Here is a 21,593-nt window from a genome sequence, read left to right as displayed (position 1 = left end):
AAAATGCATCACCTCGCATTTATCCAGGTTGAACTCCATCTACCACCTCTCAGCCCATCTCTGCATCCTGTCAATGTCCCGCTGCAGCCTACAACAGCCCTCTATACTGTCAACGACACCTCCAACCTTTGTGTTATCTGCAAACTTGCTGACCCATTCTTCAATCCCCTCATCCAAGTCATTAATAAAAATTACAAACAATAGAGGCCCAAGGACAGAGCCCTGTGTAACACCACTCAATACAGACTTCCAGGCAGAATATTTTCCTTCTACTACCACTCGCTGTCTTCTGTTGGCCAGCCAATTCTGTATCCAGACAGCTAAGTTCCCCTGTATTCCATTCCTCCTGACCTTCTGAATGAGCCTACCATGGGGAACCTTATCAAATGCCTTGCTGAAGTCCATATACACCACATCCACAGCTCGACCCTCATCAACTTTTCTAGTCACATCCTCAAAGAACTCGATAAGGTTTGTGAGGCATGACCTGCCCCTCACAAAGCTGTGTTGACTGCATTTAGTCAAGCCGTGCTCTTCCAGATGGTCATAAATCCTATCCCTCAGAATCCTATCTAACACCTTGCAGACGACAGATGTGAGACTTACTGGTTTGTAATTACTGGGGATTTCCCTATTTCCTTTCTTGAAGAGAGGAATTACATTTGCCTCTTTCCAGTCCTCAGATACGACTCCAGTGGAGAGCGAGGATGCAAAGATCTTCGCAAGTGGCGATGCAATTGCATTTCTCGTTTCCCAAAGCGGCCGAGGACAAATCTGGTCATATTGAAAGAGGGTCCCCACAAGCCCAATCACTCATGTAAAATAAAAGCGAGCTTTGTTGATAGTTTTTGCCTTTGTGTTCTCCCTAATCCGTTCTGCCAAGCCTTTCTCGTGCCCCCTCCTGGCTCTCCTTACTTGCATTAAGAAGCCATTTTGTAGTTAGTAAAAGCATGCATTAAATGGTTGCTCCTGACAACAGTCTAAATCCAGATTTTAGATCCTCAATCGCACCCCGGTAATGATTAGATTAGGTTAGATTACTTATAGTGTGGAAACGGGCCTTTCGGCTCAACAAGTCAACACAACCCGCCGAAGCGCACCCACCCAGACCCATTCCCCTACGCATGCACCTAACACTATGGGCAATTTACCATGGCCAATTCACCTAACCTACACAATTTTGGACTGTGGGAGGAAACCAGAGCACCCGGAGGAAACCCACGCAGACACGGGGAGAATGTGCAAACTCCACACAAGTCAGTCACCTGAGGCGGGAATTGCACCCGGGTCTCTGGCGCTGTGAGGTAGCAGTTCTAACCACTGTGCCACCCGTGCTGCCCACCAGGCAGAAGATACAGAAACCTGAACACGCGCATCAACAGGTTCAGTAATAGCTTCTTCCCAGCCATTATTAGATAGAAGAATGGATTCTCTAGCCAAAAATAATGCTGATCTTGCTAACTCTGACCTTGCTTAGCACGCAACCTTTTTTGTAGTGTGACCTGTATGACTCTAAGTCTTTTTTATCTGTACTTCCTTCTTACTATGATCTGCTTGTACTGGTCATAGATAAAGCTTTTCACTGTATCTCTGTACATGTGACAATATATCAATCAATCAATTAAACCACTGTCATGCAGCTATGTAGAACTGCTGCCATCTTGTTCCATTTTTAATTATCTAATTGTAGCCAGAATATCTTTCAGTGACTTTTTGGCATGTTTCTAAGGTGCTCCTGAGGATCTATCCTTTGCACTGTCCTCCTATTTCTCATCTACATGCTGTCCTACAGTGATACTTCCAAAAGCTGTGTTGGATTTCATGTGCGTGCTTCACCAGCTCAGTTCTATTTGCCTCCACTTCTCCATTGAGGTTAGATTTTCATGCTACTTACCAGATATTTAGTACTGCTTGACTTGTGATTCCTTCCAGTTAAATATTGGATGGATTGAAATTGCTTCAGTGTATCCCTGGAGACCACATAGAGAAAGTATGTCCAGCTGCAGCTACTCGCTAATTGCAATTCGGAATGGAGCAGCAGGTGGAATCACGGTGAAGCATCTGCCGTGCTGATGTTGTTGTGGACAGTGTGTCCAGTGAGGTGTCATAGAGATCTGCAGTGCAGAAGTAAGCCTTTCAGACCATAACATTTGTGATGGCTGAAAACAACCACTTAACTCCTCTAATCCCATTTTCCAAGACTGGCAAATGCACATCCATATACTACTAAATGTGATAAGGGTTTCTGCCTCTGCCACGATACAGACAATGAGTTGCAGATTCCACCACCCCTGATGTCTCCTTTAAATCTTGAATCTATAACCCCTAGTCATTGGTCCCTCCAAAAGGGGGAATGGTTTCTCCCGCCTGCCTCATGATTTTATTTATCTCATGTCCCCTGTCAAACTCCTTTGTTCTAAGGAACACATTCCCAGACAATCCAATCTGTCTCCATAACTGGAAGTCTTGAACACAGGCAACATCCTGGTAAATTCCCTCTGAGGCTCTTTGCAGTGCTGTAATGTGGATTCCAGAACTATGCGCAACACTGTAACCAATATTTTATGTAGTTCCAGCATAACCACCTGGCTGTTAAACTAATAATGGCACATGTACCCTTATTGAATAATGCTACCAAATTTACTCTCCTCCAGCACCTCTCGCTGCCAGATGGAGGCAGATATGATAGGGGTATTTAAAGAACTTCTGGATAAGTACATGAAAATGCAAGGAATAGAGAGATATGGCAGTCAGAAGGGACTGGTTTAATTTGGCATCATGTTTAGTACAACATCATGGGCTGAAGGTCCCACTCCTGTACTCTAGTGTTCTATGTTCTGTGTGGAATTGAAAAGCTTTGTGGGCAACTCTGCTATTTCCTCCTTTGCCTCACTCAAACTGGGATACACTTGTTCCTGCCCTGGAGATGTATCTACTTTTAAGTCTACTAGAGTACTCAGAACTTCCTCTTTGTCTATGCTAATTTCTTTAATTGTATTACAGACCATCTCACTATTTCTCGACCTATGCCACGTGTCTCAGTAGTGAAACTGACCCAAAATAATAGAGTCACAGAGACGTTCAGCATGGAAACCGACCCTTCGGTCCAACCCGTCCATGCCGACCAGATATCCCAACCCAATCTAGTCCCACCTGCCAGCACCCGGCCCATATCCCTCCAAACCCTTCCTATTCATATACCCATCCAAATGCCTCTTAAATGTTGCAATTGTACCAGCCTCCACCACTTCCTCTGGCAGCTCATTCCATACCCGTACCACTCTCTGTGTGAAAACGTTGCCCCTTGGGTCCCTTTTATATCTTTCCCCTCTCACCCTAAGCCTATGCCCTCTAGTTCTGGACTCCCCAACCCCAGGGAAAAGACTTTGCTTATTTACCCTTTCCATGCCCCTCATAATTTTGTAAACCTCTATAAAGTCACCCGTCAGCTTCCGACACTCCAGGGAAAACAGCACCAGCCTGTTCAGCCTCTCCCTATAGCTCAAATCCTCCAACCCTGGCAACATCCTTGTAAATCTTTTCTGAACCCTTTCAAGTTTCACAACATCTTTCCGATAGGAAGGAGACCAGAACTGCATGCAATATTCCAACAGTGGCCTAGCCAATGTCCTGTATGGCCACAACATGACCTGCCAACTCCTGTACTCAATACTCTGACCAACAAAGGAAAGCATACCAAACGACTCCTTCACTATCTTATCTACCTGCGACTCCACTTTCAAGGAGCTATGAACCTGCACTCCAAGGTCTCTTTGTTCAGCAACACGCCCTAGGACCTTACCATTGTGCATATAAGTCCTGCTAAGATTTGCTTTCCCAAAATGCAGCACCTCGCATTTATCTGAATTAACCTTCATCTGCCACTTCTGAGCCCATTGGTCCATCTGGTCCAGATCCTGTTGTAATCTGAGGTAACCCTCTTTGCTGTCCACTACACTCCCAATTTAGGTGTCATCTGCAAACTTACTCACTGTACCTCTTATGCTCGCATCCAAATCATTTATGTAAATGACAAAAAGTAGAGGTTCCAGCACCGATCCTTGTGGCATTCCACTGGTCACAGGCCTCCAGTCTGAAAAACAACCCTCTTCTACCTTTGAGCCAGTTCTGTATCCAAATGGCTAGTTCTCCCTGTATTCCATGAGATCTAACCTTGCTAATCAGTCTCCCATGGGGAACCTTGTCGAACGCCTTACTGAAGTCCATATAGATCACATCTACTGCTCTGCCCTCATCAATTTTTTTATATTAGATTACTTACAGTGTGGAAACAGGCCCTTCGGCCCAACAAGTCCACACCTACCCGCCATCCACCCAGACCCATTCCCCTATATTTACCCCTGCCCCTAACACTATGGGCAACTTAACTTTGCCAATTCACCTAACCGGAGAGAATGTGCAAACTCCACACAGTCGCCTGAGATGGGAATTGAACCCGGGTCTCTGGCGCTGTGAGGCAGCAGTGCTAACCACTGTGCCACCGTGCCGCCCACCAATTTTCCAGTATATTCTGAGATTGCAGTCAGGCACATGACAGGTGCCTGCAAGCACTGTGCAAAACAGCTTTCACTCTCTCTTAACATGCCTTCAACTTCATAATACTACTCTTATACTCCAACCCCTTGAAATAACGACTAACGTTCCAATTGCCTTCCTGATTAACTGCTGTAGCTGTATACTGACTTTGTGTTTCATGTTCAAACATCCCCATGACCAAGCGTTCTGCAGCTTTTCTCCATTGTAAGTAATACTCTGATCTTTTTTTTCTCCCTTCCAAAATGAATAACTTCACAGTTTCCCACATTATACTTCATTTACCAACTTTTTCTCGCTTACTTAATCAATACCTCTTTGTAAACTGTTAGTATCCCTCTTACAACTTGCCTTTCCTCCTGTTTTTGTCACTTGTAAATTTTGGCTCCAGTGCATACATGTTCCAAGGATTGCAAGCATTTGTAAATAGTTACACTTCCATCACTGATCTTGTGGAACTCCAGAGGTTACAGATTCCAACCTGAAAAAGAAGTCTCTATTCCCACTGTTTTCTGACTATTGGCCAGTTCTCTATCCATAACATTACACGATATCCAACACTGTGGGCTCTTATAACTCCACCTTTTGTGAGGTGCCTTGTCAAAGTATTTCTGGAAGTCAAAATACAACAAGTCAAAATGGTTGAGATTTCTCCAAGCTAATCTGACTCTGCTTGATTAAATTATGATTTCCCAAATGTTCTGGTATTACTTCCTTTAATAGGACCTCAAATGTAGTAATCTCAGGGTAGCTGTGGTGGCTGTGGTTAGCACTGCTGCCTCTCAGCGCCAGGGACCCGGGTTCAATTCCACTCTTGGTGTGGAGTTTGCAGTTTCCTCCCACAGTCCAAAGATGTGCAAGTTACATGGATTAGCTATGCTAATTGCTCCATAATGTCCAGTGATGCGTAGGTCAGGTGTGTTAGTCATGGAAGATATAGGGTAGGGGGATGGATGTGAGTGGATTGCTCTTCAGTAGGTTTGTGTGGACTTGATGGGCTGAATGGCCTGTTTCAGACTGCAGGGATTCTATGATTCTCTAATCATACAGCATTCCCTGCACCTACCAGCCTTTCCTTTCACCCTAACTGGAATATAACTGTCTCTGAACTCTTATTAACTCATTTTTGACGACTTCCCATTTTCCACCTGTCCCTTTATCTGTGAACGTCTGCCCCCAATCAGCTTTTGAAAGTTCTTGCCTAATACCGTCAAAATTAGCCTTCCTCCAATTTGACCTTCAAGTTTTGGATTTGGTCTATTCTTTTCCATCACTATTTTAAAACTAATAGAACTATGATCGCTGCCTCCAAAGTGCTCCCCCACTGACAACTCAGTCATCTGCCCTGCCTTATTTCACAAGAGTATGTTAAGTTTTTCACCTTCTCTAGTGTGAGAACATATACATAATGAATCAGAAAAATTTCATGTACACACTCTCCATCTAAACGCTTAAAACTCTGGTAGTCCCAGTCTATGTTTGGTAAGTTAAAATCCCCTACCATAACTACTCTATTATTCTTACAGATAACTGAAATTTCCTTGCAAATTTTATTTCTCAATTTCCCACTGACTATTAAGGAGTCTGTAATACAATCCCACTAAGGTGATCATCCCTTTCTTATTTCTCAGTTCCACCCAAATAATTTCCTTGGATGTGTTCCCAGGAATATCCTCCCTAAGTATAGCACTAATGCTATCTCTTACCAAAAATGCCAATCCTCCTCCTCTCTCGCTTCCCCTTTCTATTCTCCCTATAGCATTTATATCCTGGAACGTTAAGCTGCCAGTCCTGTCCATCTCTGAGCTGAAAATGTGTTGCTGGAAAAGCGCAGCAGGTCAGGCAGCATCCAAGGAACAGGAGAATCGACGTTTCGGGCATAGGCCCTTCTTCAGGAAATTCCTGAAGAAGGGCTTATGCCCGAAACGTTGATTCTCCTGTTCCTTGGATGCTGCCTGACCTGCTGCACTTTTCCAGCAACACATTTTCAGCTCTGATCTCCAGCATCTGCAGTCCTCACTTTCTCCTGTCCATCTCTGAGTCATGTTTCTGTAATTGCCATGATATCACAGTCCCATGTTCCTAACCGTGCCCTGAGTTCATCGACCTTCTCTGTTAGGCCTCTTGCACTGAAGTAAATGCAGTTTAATTTTTCAGTCTTAACTTGTTCTCTGCTTTGTTCCTTCCTGCCCAGATTGTTTGACTCGCTCCCTTTCCCAACTGTAAGATTCATTTTTTACCTCACTATTTCCCTTGGTACCCCAACACTCCCCCCCCCAAAAAAAAAGATCAGGCAAACCTCCCTGCCAGTATATTAGATCCCTCCCAATTCAGGTGTAATCCATCCTCGTACATCTTACTTCTACCCCAGAAGAGATTCCAATGATCCAAAAATGTGAACTCTCTTCTCCTATGCATCAGCTCCTCAGCCACGTATTCATCCACTCTATCCTCCTATTCCTACCCTCACTAGCTCGTAGCACCGGGAGTAATCCAGATATTACTACCCTCGAGGACCTCCTTTTGAAATTCCTGCCTAACTTCCTAAATTCTTTCGGAATCTCATCCTTTTCCCTTCCTATGTTGTTGGTGCCAATGTGTACAATGACCTCCTGCTGGTCCCTCTTCCCCTTTGAGAACATTCTGTACCCTCTATGAGACATCCTTGATCATGGCACCAGGGAGGCAACACACCATTCTGATTTTTCGCTGCTGGCCGCAGAAATGTCTATCTGTGCCTCTGACCAGAGAGTTCCCTATCACAAGCGATTGCTTGGAACCGGACATACCCCTCATTGCATTAGAACCAATCTTGATACCAGAAGCTTGGCTGTTCATGCTACATTCTCCTGAGAGTTCATCACGCCCTACATTTTCCAAATCAGCAAACCCGTTTGAAATGGGGATAGCCATAAATGACTCCTGCACTACCTGCCTGCCCCTTGAAACTTTCAGAATACTGAATGGCCTGGACAGAATGGACATTGGGAAGATGCTTCCATTGGCAGGAGGGATGAGGACCCAAGCACATAAGAGTAAAGGGAAGACTCTTTAGAACAGAGATAAGGAGAAAGTTCTTGAGCTGGAGAGTGGTGAATCTGTGGAATTAATTGCCACAGAAGTCTGTGTAGGCCAGGTCATTGGGTATATTTAAAAGAGAGATAGATTGGTTCTTTATTGTCAAGGTGATCAAGGGTTATGGGGAGAATGCAGAAGAATGAGTTTGAGAAACTTATCAGCTATGATTAACTGGCAGAGCAGACTTGCTGGGCTGGATGGCCTAATTTTTAATTCTATGTCTGATGGTCTTATTCCAAAAGGATACAGGGTAGACCATTTTTTGGAGTGAGCTAAAGCTGCTTCACTGAAGGCCATGTCACTGAATCAAGTAAGAAAGAGATACATTTTTAGATATCATAGATGCTAAGGGGTATGGAGAAAAAACATTGAACTAGAGGATCAGCTAACATCACATGAAACGTTGAAGTAGGCTTGAAAGCTAAATGGCCTAATCCTGCTCCTAGTTTACATGTGCATGTATTTTTGTATATGTAGGAGAAAGTGAGGACTGCAGATGCTGAAGATCAGAGCTGGAAATGTGTTGCTGGAAAAGCGCAGCAGGTCAGGCAGCATCCAAGGAGCAGGGCTCATTCCCGAAACGTCGATTCTCCTGCTCCTTGGATGCTGCCTGACCTGCTGCGCTTTTCCAGCACATTTTCAGCTTTTTGTATTTGTATACAATTTTCTATAAAGAAAGAAGCTTTACCTTCCTTGAATAGCTTACAGTTAGCATTTGGGAATAGCTTACTAGTTGATCCTGATCTTTTTGATTAGGGAAAAATTATGAGCTGGAAAAAAAGTCAACCGAGGAGACAAATAACCATGGGAATGGGTAGCGGAACTGGGGACATTGGAATTTTGAGAAAAAAAAAGTCTAGAATCGTAACTGATAACTTGAATCTTTGGGATTGGAAAAATAATAGGTTGTTTTGTCCTTTTGAGTTAGTTTAGGTATACGGTTAGATTTGGCCTATTTGTGATCTAGCTCCATATGCCATTTTTCCCTCTTATCCCTTAATAACAAAAAAAAATCAGTTAGTTTTAAAATTAATTCATTTAGTCACCGTTCAAAAATTTCAATTAGATTCATCAGAGGTGGTTTATCTTTGCAAATCCATTTGGAAATTTTCTAAGTGTATTTTTATTGAAAATGTTTTTTTAATGTTACATTAAACCAAAAACAATGCAAATCAAAATAATACACATGTACATAAAAAGCAACAACTAGATGAATAAATAAATAAATATATAATACGGTTCAGAGTGACAAAACAATAACTCTTGATCATCGAGAGCACTAACTTGCACATGTTCGTAATTCTTTCTCTCAGGATGTTAGATTCATTGGACACGACCGTCATGGCTGTATAAAAATCCTTATTAGTGTGGCAGATAAATCTGTTCCAGGTAATCCAAAAAGGGACTCCGTGTCTTATAAAAATTCTCAATTTTTTGGTGTATCATACTTATAAGAAAATCCAGAGTGATATGCTCCATGATTAACTTATGCCGACCCGACAGACCCAGGGGGTTTTCAGACACCCAATATAGCAAAATATTTTTCCTTGCACAAAAAATAAGGATATTGTAAAGTTTGTTCCTGTGCCTGTCTAAAGGAAGAACACTGGGCAGGCCCAGAAGAAGAGAGATCATGTCCATCTCCAATTCTGTCCCCAAAAACCTCTCTTTTGTACCTACCACAGCGCTCCATTGTGTCCAGAGTCTGTGGCAGGACCAAATGCAATGAGTGAGAATGCCCTTAGTCGTTTTGCATTTGGGACATGTTGAGGATACTCCCACTTTGAATTTTGAGAGGGGATCTGGGCCTAGATGGACCCTGTGGAGAATCTTCAGCTGTAGGGCATAGGTCCTGTTACAAATTAAAATCTTTCTTGCACTTTCCCATATATCCTTCCACGTCTCAGAGAAGATCTTGACTCCCAACTGTTTCTCCCAGACCTTATAAAACCGCTGGACCGTGTCTGAAGGGTCACCCCCTAACAGGTGATTAAGAGTGCTGCCAGAGTGCTTCTCTGTGTCAGATCTGTAAGGGTCGGTTAGAAGTGTACTTTTTTGAATGAAATCCCTGATTTGGAAAAAACAGAAGAGGTTTATGCTAGGTCGTTTGTACCTCTGAGTTAATTGATCAGAGGACATCATTGTTTCCCCCTCAAATAAGTCAGCCAGGCAAAAGACAACCTTAACTGCCCAGAGTTTAAACCTGGAGTCCATTAACTTATATAGAACATAGAACATTACAGCGCAGTACAGGCCCTTTGGCCCTCGATGTTGCGCCGACCTGTCATACCAATCTGAAGCCCATCTAACCTACACTATTCCATGTACGTCCATATGCTTGTCCAGTGACGACTTAAATGTACTTAAAGTTGGCGAATCTACTACCGTTGCAAGCAAAGCATTCCATACCCCTACTACTCTGAGTAAAGAAACTACCTCTGAAATCGCTGTCACCATACTTGGAAAAAGGCTGTCCCTGTCCACCCTATCTAACCCTCTGATTATCTTATATGTCTCTATTAAGTCACCTCTCAACCTTTTTCTTTTCTCCAACGAAAACAGCCTCAAGTCCCTGAGCCTTTCCTCGTAAGACTTTCCCTCCATACCAGGCAACACCCTAGTAAATCTCCTCTGCAACCTTTCCAAAGTTTCCACATCCTCCTTATAATGCGGTGACCAGAACTGTACACAATACTCCAAGTGCAGCCGCACCAGAATTTTGTGCAGCTGTAGCATAACCTCATGGTTCCGGAACTCGATCCCTCTATTAATAAAAGCTAAAACACTGTATGCCTTCTTAACAACCCTGTCAGTTTGGGTGGCAACTTTCAAGGATCTGTGTACCTGGATACCGAGATCTCTTTGCTCATCAACACTACCAAGAATCTTACCATTAGCCCAGTACTTTGCATTCCGGTTACTCCGATCAAAGTGAATCACCTCACACTTGTCCGCATTAAACTCCATTTGCCATCTCTCAACCCAGCTCTGCAGCTTACCTATGTCTCTCTGTAACCTACAACATCCTTCGTCACTATCCACAACTTCACCGATCTTAGTGTTGTCTGCAAATTTACTAACCCACCCTTCTACGCCCTTATCCAGGTCATTTATAAAAATGAAGAACAACAGTGGACCCAACACCGACCCTTGCGGTACACCACTAGTAACTGGACTCCAGGATGAACATTTCCCATCAACCACCACCCTCTGTCTTCTTTCAGCAAGCCAATTACTGATCCAAACTACTATATCTCCCACAATCCCATTCCTCCGCATTTTGTACAATAGCCTACTGTGGGAAGCCTTATCGAACGTCTTGCTGAAATCCACCACATCAACCGGTTTACTGTCATCTACCTGTTTGGTCACCTTCTCAAAGAACTCAATAAAGTTTGTGAGGCACGACCTACCCTTCACAAAACTGTGCTGACTATCCCTAATCAAATTATTCTTTTCGAGATGATTATAAATCCTATCTCTTATAACCTTTTCCAACACTTTACCAACAACTGAAGTAAGGGTTGTCTCTACTCCCCTTCTTGAACAGGGGAACCACATTTTCTATCTTCCAGTCTTCTGGCACTATTCCTGTAGACAATGACAATTTAAAGATCAATGCCAAAGGCTCGGCAATCTGTGGGAAAACTCACCCTTCCTGGCAGCCCTCGCTTCACCACTCCTTCTCTCCTTGCCGCTCTGGCAAAATTACACTCCGTTGGAAACCCGGACTACCAATTATATGTACAAAATCCATGTACAACAAGAACCAAAAAATGAAACAAAACATAAAGTGCCAATGGAGCTGAATAGGGGAATTTACCCTCCACGTAAAGGGGGCACCTACACATCCCAAAACCTTGTCTTCTGCTCTATTGCCAATATGTCAACCAGGGCAATTGAATACAAAAACTGGGATTGAACTGCTTGCAGATAGGTATCTAGCAAACACCTTCCTAACTCCTTCCAGTTCGAGCTGCATCACAGACACAAGCAAAAAGAGAAAAAATAGCTTTAAATAATGGATTAAAAGTGAAGACTATGTCCACCCCCAAGTATAATTTAACACTGGTTAGTTCCAGAAAAATCCCAACAAGACTTTCTTTAAATATAAAAAAAATTACCTGTATCCATTAAATTGTCCCATCTAATTTAAAGCGTCCACAAATGTTTTTGCTTTCTGTAGAGAATTGAATGGATGTGCAGATCCATTGAAAGCAAACCAAAACACTGCTATGTACCTTGAATAGTGTTGGATCCCGAGTTCCCTTAATCTTTTCTCGATATCCTTCAAAGGATTTATTTTCCGGATCACTACCACCGAGAAGTCCTGGAAAAACATGATCCTGAAGCCCTCGTGAGCCAAAGCCTTCGGCTCTTTCCCCGGTTCTGGAGGTTTCCATGATTCTTTGTTTGTCCCTGGAGCTGTGAAACCGCACGAAGATAGGGCAGGGCACTGGTACAAACCTGACCTGCGTGCCATAACCCGGTGTGCTCTTTCAATTTTCACCCACCCATTTCGACTTCTATGTTGAGGAATTGCAGCTGCCAGTTCTTGAAAAGTTCCACTGGTTTCCGTTCCCTCGAGTAGACTGACGATAAGGGCATTTTTCCTCCTGCCCCTGCTGTCGAGATCGTCAACTTGATCAATTGAATTACGTACCTGTATTTCAAGGGCTCGGATCTGATCTTATGATGAATCAATCGCAGTCTCTGCCATTGCGGTTCAGCGCCTGGCCTCATCTGCTCTCTTCCCGAGGTTTTCAAGCTGCTGATCATGTTTTTGTATTACGGTAGAGAGCGAGTCCAACTTACTGTTAAACTTTTCTTTGATCTTGTCTTCAAGCTTTTCACACAACTTTGTGAGCTGTGCGACATCGAATTGGGTCCATCGAATTGGTAGGGGGAGCCGCAGTCACGGCCGTGCCTGAATTAGATGCCTCTGGCGGGAGCTCCACGTATTGATCCTTTTCAGTGTTTTGTCATTTCCACTCGGCAAAACAGGGACTGATAAAAATTCTACAACTATTTCAGTGTTGAAACTTCGCGAAATGGTTTGAGTAGGGTGGGTTAAAGCACTGCTTTGCTTGTACTGTGATGCAGAACCCAGCAAAGCAATCCGTTTAGATGGCCGCCGTCTTGGATTCCCTATTTTGGCAATCTTTAAATTGCTGTTTTCTAGGTATTTGTCATCCTGATTATAGATGCTATTAATTTCTGAAATAAGACATTAAGCGATTTGGTCGATAATTCATTGAGTGTTATCTCCTTTCTGAAATGTTAAAGAAATGGTAAGTAATGCTCCTTAAATTGAGGGAAGTTCAGAAGTTCCTTGATTCAATATTGCGCGCTGATCCTTTCCTACACTATATATATCGATACAAAGTAGCAGAATGTCCTTCATTTCCTCCTTTTCATTTATAATGTCACTGAGTTTTCAATAGATAACTCCCGGTCACACTGTTATTCCTGACTAACCTTTTTGTGTTGATTTTGATATCTCTTGCAAGGTTTTATTCTCCCATTTTGTAACACTTTGCTGTACAGTTTCAATTTCCAGAATCATCATTTTTCATGTTTGTAAGCATTTTAATTTAATTTTATACTGCAGAGGGTACCAACTAATGCTCTCTCACACAGTAGTTTTGAACTAACAAGTTATTTATCCATGAGCAGATTTTCCCAGTTTTCAGTCAACAGTATTTGACACTTTGCATAGCATTTGCTCAAAAGTGAATAAGCAGAATTATTAAAAATAATTTTATGCAGTTATATTTGTGTCCATTTTAGGCTAAATTAAAAAAAAATTCTTTGTTTCTGTTTGAATCTGTTAAAGTCAATGAACTTTAAGTCTCAGGTAGTACCATTTTGAGAGGTTGCAAAAATCGTTCTTGCATTCAAAGGCTATTTTACATGCCCTTTAAAATTTAAGTTATGGTTATGTACTTTCATTACAGATGGCCCAACAATATACCCCATACCAATTCAGAATAGCAAGCCAGTGCTGACTGTTAGCTTCACATCTGGGGATATTAGCATGATGAACAACTATGATGATTTGTCACCAACTGTGATCCACTCAGGTTTAAAAGGTGAGAAATGGAGTTCATCAAAAAGTATTGAAGATTTCTTTCATTTGCAAGTGTGAATAACATGTCAAAAAGTTTATTTAATTCCTTTATAATTAAGATTAGATAGCACTCTTTCCTCTTCCAAATTAAAAATTTCAAAACTTCTATTTGTGCAATGTTACTCGTTTTTTGACTTTCAAATCCATATGTGTACAGAAGAAGCTCAATTAACCTAAGGGCCTGAACAGGCAATATTTTGTTTGGTTAATCGAATTTCGGATAATCGAACGCAGATGACATAATTTAGCTGAGCAGTCTTGCTGGGTAATTCGCTATTCGGATAACCGAATGCCGGATAATCGAGGTTCCTCTGTATTTTTTAAACCAGGAATGGATGGTGTAATGGTAACATCACTGGATTAGTAATCAGGCTGATGTTCTGGGGACATTGGTTTGAATCCTACCATGACAGACCTTGAATTAAAATTTCACTAAAAATCTGAAACTAAAGGCTAATTTAACGGTGTCCATGTCATAAAGTCCCATCCATTCTTTTATAGAAGGAAACCTTACCCTGTTTGGCCTTCATGTGACTCAGACCAACAGCAATCTCAAATGTTTAGAAAGCCAGTCAATCAGGGGAAACTGGGGATGGTAAACAAATACCAGCTTTGCCAATGCTGCCCATAGCTGATGTAAGAACAAAGAAAAGTGAGAAAGAGTGGACTGTCTAGTCAATGTTTTTGATTAAGTTTTGCATTAGTTTAAAAAGTAATTTTACTATGTTTGCTGTGAACAATAGGTAACCAATCAACAAAATTTGCTTGAGTTAAGGAAGGAACACATTAACTGAGGAAAATAAAGAAAATCACAATGTCAAGCACATGCTTTTGCACAGTAACATAGGTCCACACATGTACAGTGTTAAGGAAAAATATCCCATACAAAGGAAGATGAAAAAACTTGTTTAGATTCCTTTGTCTCTGAGGCGTAAGGTTTTAGCATATGGTCAGTGTGGTTAAGTTGGTTTCTTGAATGTAGTTAGTCATTGTGTATAGTGCAGTTTTTGACAACATCTTGATTCACAGTGAGTAGTTAAAAATGAATTTGCTGTGCTGGGAGAATAACATAAGAGGACCTGGGGTTATGAGGGAAACACAGTGACAGGTGTTAATGTTCTGAAATTGTTACATTCAATGTTAGTTGTGAGGCTTGTAAGATACCTATGGGGAAAAATGAGCTGTACTTCCTCCAGCTTGCACTGAGCTTCACTGGAGCATTGCAGCAGGCCTGTGACAGAAATTCTGGCATGGGAACATAGTGATGTGTTGAAGTGGCAGGCACCAAATGCTATGGATTAGATTGAATGAAGTCCATTGCTTCACTTGGACAGCATGTCTGGGGCTTTGGATAGTGAGGAGGGAGGAGGTAAATGGGGAAGTAGTGTACCTTCTGTGATTACATGGTGGGTGCCTTGAGGGTATGAGATGGTGTTGGGAATGGAGCAGAAGCGGATCAGAATGTGCTGGAGGGAATGAATCGTATGGAATGTTGATAAGAGAGGGCAGGGTAATATCACACTGGAGGTGGTGGAATGGTGGCTTATGATCCTTTTGGATGCTGATGTTGGTGAGGTGGAAATAGAGGACAACGGTCCCTATTGTTGTTGTGGGTGGGAAGGCATGAGGGCAGAGGGAAATGTGTCAGGCATGGCTGTGGGCCCTATCAATCATGATGACGGAATGCTCAGTTGAGGAAAATGGTGGATGTAATCGAGGCTGTCCCTGTGGAAGGTGGTATCATCAGAGTTGATATGATGGAGATGGAGAAACTGGTAGCCTAATATAGAGTCATAGAACATAGAACATTACAGCGCAGAACAGGCCCTTCGGCTCTCGATGGTATGACAGGTCGGCGCAACAATCTGAAACCCATCTAACCTACACTATTGCATGTATGTCCATATGCTTGTCCAATGACGACTTAAATGTACTTAATGTTGGCGAATCCACTACCGTTGCAGGCAAACCCTTACTACTCTCTGAGTAAAGAAACTACCTCTGACATCTGTCCTATATCTATCACCCCTCAATTTAAAGCTATGCCCCCTCGTGCTTGCTGTCACCATACTTGGAAAAAGGTTCTCCCTGTCCACCCTATCTAACCCTCTGATTATCTTAAATGTCTGTATTAAGTCACCTCTCAACCTATTCCTCTCTAACAAAAACAGCCTCAAGTCCCTCAGCCTTTCCTCGTAAGACCTTCCCTCCATACCAGGCAACATCCTAGTAAATATCCTCTGCACCTTTTCCAAAGCTTACACATCCTTCTTATAATGTGGTGACCAGAACTGGACACAAAACTCCAAGTGCGGCCGTACCAGAGTTTTGTACAGCTGTAGTATAACCTCATGGTTCCGGAACTCGATCCCTCTATTAATAAAAGCTAAAACACTGTATGCCTTCTTAACAACCCTGTCAGCCTGGGTGGCAACTTTCAAGGATCTGTGTACCTGGACACCGAGATCTCTCTGCTCATCTACACTACCAAGAATCTTACCATTAGCCAAGTACTTTGCATTCCGGTTACTCCGATCAAAGTGAATCACTTCACACTTGTCCGCATTAAACTCCATTTGCCACCTCTCAGCCCAGCTCTGCAGCTTATCTATGTCTCTCTGTAACCTACAACATCCTTCGTCACTATCCACAACTCCACCGACCTTAGTGTTGTCTGCAAATTTACTAACCCACCCTTCTACGCCCTCATCCAGGTCGTTTATAAAAATGATGAACAGCAGTGGACCCAACACCGACCCATGTGGTACACCACTGGTAATTGGACTCCAGGATGAACATTTCCCATCAACCACCACCCTCTGTCTTCTTTCAGCAAGCTAATTACTGATCCAAACTGCTATATCTCCCATAATCCCATTCCTCCGAATCTTGCACAATAGCCAACTGTGGGGAGCCTTATCAAACGCCTTGCTGAAATCTATATACACCACATCAACTGGTTTACTCTCATCTACCTCTTTGGTCACCTTCTCAAAGAATTCAATAAGGTTTGTGAGGCACGACCTACCCTTCACAAAACCGTGCTGACTATCCCTAATCAAATTATTCTTTTCGAGATGATTATAAACCGTATCTCTTATAACCTTTTCCAACACTTTACCAACAACTAAAGTAAGGCTCACTGGTCTATAATTACCTGGATTGTCTCTATTCCCCTTCTTGAACAGGGGGACCTTGCAGGAAGCTGAGTGTGAGATTTTGCTAAAACAGACTTAAAACTGGGAGTGCCTTTTCATAAATACCCACTACAAACCCGCCAAATCTCAGTTACCTTGACAGTTTTAGCAAAATCTGTAGTTGGGTATTGTGCCCAGAGAGATTTGACAGCCTTGTTCTGAGCTAAATATTCAAGATGATGAATTATTCCTTTTCAGGTATGAGTCACAGATGTATTATTTAGAAAATTGTTATCATAATATTATTATGATCTGGGTATAGTGGCATAGATTTTTATTTTGAATTGAAGCACTGTGTTGGCATCATATCCACCAAAGCAAGATGTTGCGCGCGTTGCTTAATGAACAACTGGATGGTCTTCCAGTCTCACAGATTCTGGTGTTGCATTACAAGGCTAGCTGGATACCACTTCAGAAGCTACAAGCCAGGAGCTTCTGCTCAGCTTATTATGGTTTGCCCTTGAGGCCCAGAAATACCTCCCCAAAGGTCAAAACTCACTCCCAAGTTTATTGATGCTGCCCTGAAAAGCTGCTGTATGGATTGACCTAAGGAAGGTCTATTCTCATCTTCGGTGACCCGTAATAGAAGGCATGTTGTTGGACCTTTCTTGCCTGGGCTGAGATCGCAAACTGACATTGGTTCACACCAAAAGGAATGGAAAGCAGTGTCACAAGAAAATGTCATGCCTTAAGGATAGGGAGCACCGTCTCTCTGCTAGTTCACACACTCGCAAGGGCATTACTAAGTCTAGCTCTGTCATTGCACAGGCATCTCTCAAAGTCTCAGTCTGCAAACTTCGGCATCACATGAATGTTGTGCACTTGAGTTCACAGCCACTTCATTCTCTGAAACTATTAAACAATTTTTTCCTTGCATTTCTCACTCACTGAGGGTGGTTCACCACCACATATGGTCACACATGCTCACAAAGTGCTTCTGTAGCATCACGTTCATCACTTCTGTTAATCTTATTTCAGGAAAAGTTGGCACACAACCACCTTGAGAAGGGTAAGACCTACAGGGGGATGTCGACTGCTGCTTTTCTCTTTTGAGCAAATGTCATTGAGCTGGCTGCAGAAGATGGGAATTGTTCCTGTAGTGACAAGGAGACACAAGTAGGCCAGTAAGCAGCAACCCAGTAAGCAAGCATAGTCGTCAGCAGAAGCTCTCTTGAAATTTTGTGAACTATTTATTTCACTTCGAAAGGTACAAGCAGCACCTGGGGAGTTACATAGTCCAAGAGCTGCAATCTGAGCCTCTCACACCAGCAACATCAGAGGAAGAGGCCTATGACCCCTCTGAATATGTAAGACATTCCCCTAAATTTCAACCAGCACCTTAGTATATAAATTAGATTTGGGGGCGCGAACTGAACACGTCATTGGTTTGTATGCAGAAGGTGCTGGAACAAACTGATTGACAGAGGACTGCTGGAGACCAGGCACGAACTCAGCCCCAAGCAGGTGAAGTGCTTCCTTATTTGGCCACATGCTTAATTTGCATGGAGAAACATGATGCCGCCCCCTTAACATTGCCAACTGTTTTGCAATTTCTGCTTCCCTGATGATGCTTCAACCTCTTCCTGCTATCTCCTGCTCTCCCTCCTCCTCCTCAAACCACTCTTCCATCTAAACCTACTCTTCCTCCTGTGTCCAGAAAATTTAAAATCGTTATGGACTCTTCCAGTGATGGTAGCCCCGGTATGTATCTGCTAATAGTAGTTGTCTCAATGCATCCGCATTTGCTACTTGGCCTTCTGGATTGTGTTCCAACTTGTAATTTTACACACTTAGCTTCAGAGTGAATTCAATGGTCGGATCTAAAACTATGGGTGGCACTGCTTTGTCCTCTTTAATTGACCTGTCTGTGGTCCGTTATTATTACAAACTTACATCCATTAGGGTATTGGTGTAACTTCCTGACTCCGTATATGACCACCAAACCTTCCTTCTCTATCTAGGTGTATTTACACTTTGCATTAGTCAAAGTCCTGGATGAGTATGCTGTTGGATGTTCCTCTCCATTGTACTAATACTACCCTGATGCTGTATGGGGAAGCATTGCATTTCAATACCAGATCTCACTTGGGATCATAGTATGCCAACACCTTAGAAGGTGAGAGCTGTTTCTTCACTTCCCTGACAACTTTGACTTGCCAACGTGACCAGTTTTGAACGTTTTGGTACAGGTCGACCGCCGCATCTGCGGTTTTAGTTACCTGGGGTTTACCACAGCCCAAGCATATCAAAGGGAACCTTCCAGAACCCAGACGCTGCCAGGAAGGTAAATTTCCCATTTAAATGAATGAGTTTGTGCCTATCCATGGTTTCAGGCTTCCGTGGTAGGTCTTGAAATGTACTCTGGCGGGTACGGGAGAAATACTGTACATGCGGTTAAGCTTTTGTATCTTTTGCTTGATGGAAGACTTTGGAAGACGTCATAACCAGGGTGAGAGAGGTTTTCGATGTTGGCTGTCTTTCTAAGGCATCAAGAAGTATAGATGCAGCCAATGTGTAGAAGGATGGCTGCAGTTTCTTACAGCCTGGGCAGAGCTTTTGCTGTACCAAACAGTGATGCATCCAGATAGAATGCTTTCTATGTTGCATTGATAAAAATTGGCGACAGTCCTTATGGACATGCTGAATTTCCTTAGCCTCCTGAGGAAGAAAAGGTGTTATGCCTTCTTAACTGTCACATTAGCGTGGGTGGTCCAGAACAGATCATCACTTCCAGGAACTTGATGCTGTTATCCACCTCCATTCAGCGCCATCAATGTGAATAGGAGCATGCCCTCCTTGCTTCGGGATGTCAATGATCAGCACTTTAATTTTGCTGATGTTGACGGAGAGATTGTTATCTTTATATCATGCTATCAAGCACTCTCTCTTTCCTTTATTCTGACACATCATTGTTTGATATCTGACTCTGAACAGTCGTCAGCAAACTTGCAGGTAGAGTTCGAATGAAATTTGGCCACACAGTCATGAGTGTGCAGGGAGTATAGTAGACGGGGGGACGTACATATCCTTGTGGAGTGCTGGCGTTGAGGGTTGTCATGGAGGAGGTGTTGTTGCTTCTTTTCATTGATTGCGGTTTGTGGGTCAAGAATCCAGTTGCAGAGGGTGGAGCAGAGACCTAGTCTTGGAGTTTGGAGATTATTTTGGTTAGGATTATAATGTTGAAGGCAGAGCTGTAGTCAATAAATAGAAACCTGATGTAGGTATCCTTATTATCCAAATGTTCCAGGGATGAGTGTAGGGCTGGGGGGATGGTGTCTGCTGTAGGCCTGTTGTGCTGGTAGGCAAATTGCAAGGGATCGAGGTAGGCTGGGAGGCTTGAGTTGATATGAGTCACAACTAACGTCTTGAAGCACTTCATAATTATGGAGGTGAGAACCAGTGGGCAGTCGTCATTGAGGCACATTACATATGTTTTCTTTGGTACCAGGATGGTGGTCTTCTTGTAGCAGGTGGAGACTTCAGATCCTGGCAAGGAGAGTTTAAAGATGTCAACAAAGCTGGTTCACATAGGATCTAAATGCACAGCCGGGGAATCCATCTGGGCCAGTCGCTTTCCATGGGTTCACTCTCAAGAAGGCCAATCTGGTGTCTGCAGCAGTGACTGAGGGAACAGGTACATCCAATGCTGTCATGGCTGGTATTACTGTTTCACTGATCTTCTGTTCACACTTTTGATCGTCCTCACTTTATCTTCCAACAGATGCAACCCGGTCTTGTCGACTCTGGAGCCCAAGTAGGTCATTCGGGGTGCCTGGAACACGCGTTTTTCCCTTCTAAGGCATGTGCCCACTTGGGAAAAATATCTGTGGACTATATCCACATTCTCTCAGTGCTCCTTATTAGTGTTCCCAGTTATTAGCATGTCATCTAGATAAATAGCAACCTGAGGTAAACCTTGCAAAATGTTCTCCATGGTCCCTATAGGTTGCAGATACACCAAATTGCAGTGCTGTACATTGGTATAAACTATTAATGCATATTAATGTAGCAAACTTCTGGAAGTCCTCATCTAATCACAATTGTAAGTATATATGGCTCATATCCACCTTCAAGACTGCCTTATTGGATTGGGTATTTATCTAGCTGTGAAGAGCGGTTTACAGTTTAAAATCCCACAAAGATTAACTGACCAGTTGAGCTTCACAATCTGTACGACCAGTGCTATCCATTCCATAAACTAGACTGGTTTGATGATTCGTTTGCTTTCTACCGTTCTGATTTCTGCCTCTACTTTTGCCTTGAAGGCAATTGGCACTGCACATGCTTTGCAGAATCGTGGAATTGCTTCCTGGTCAACATGCAAGGTGGCTTTGACTCCTTTGATAGTGTCTCGACCTTCATGAAAAACACTCAAGTATTTAATTAAGACTTCAATTAGGCAGACATTTTCTAAGCAAAATATGTGGAGCCAATCTAAGTGAATCTTTCTCAACCCATCGAGCTTGGGCTGGGCTTTCCATGGGTTCATTCTCAAGAAGGCCAGTCTGACATCTGCAACAGTGACTGAAGGAACAAGTCTGAGGCTGTATGGCAGGTGACACTGTTTCACTGATCTTCTGTTCACAACTTTGATCACCCTCACTTTATCTTACAACACATGCAACCCGGTCTTT

General features: G+C 42.9%; 1 protein-coding gene across 1 annotated transcript in view; it reads left to right on the top strand.

Annotated features, from left to right (window-relative positions):
- Positions 1-21,593, top strand: part of LOC122553256 (tubby-related protein 4-like) — a 353,919-nt gene that overhangs the window by 88,072 nt on the left and 244,254 nt on the right. The window contains exon 5 of the mRNA XM_043696840.1: positions 13,590-13,724. Coding sequence (XP_043552775.1) covers positions 13,590-13,724 — 135 coding nt within the window. The remainder of the gene's footprint in view (positions 1-13,589; positions 13,725-21,593) is intronic.

The sequence above is a fragment of the Chiloscyllium plagiosum genome, chromosome 9 (genome assembly GCF_004010195.1).
Source record: "Chiloscyllium plagiosum isolate BGI_BamShark_2017 chromosome 9, ASM401019v2, whole genome shotgun sequence".
NCBI lineage: Eukaryota > Metazoa > Chordata > Chondrichthyes > Orectolobiformes > Hemiscylliidae > Chiloscyllium > Chiloscyllium plagiosum.
Note: the sequence above shows the minus strand (reverse complement) of the source record. Positions and strands in the feature narration are given on the sequence as shown.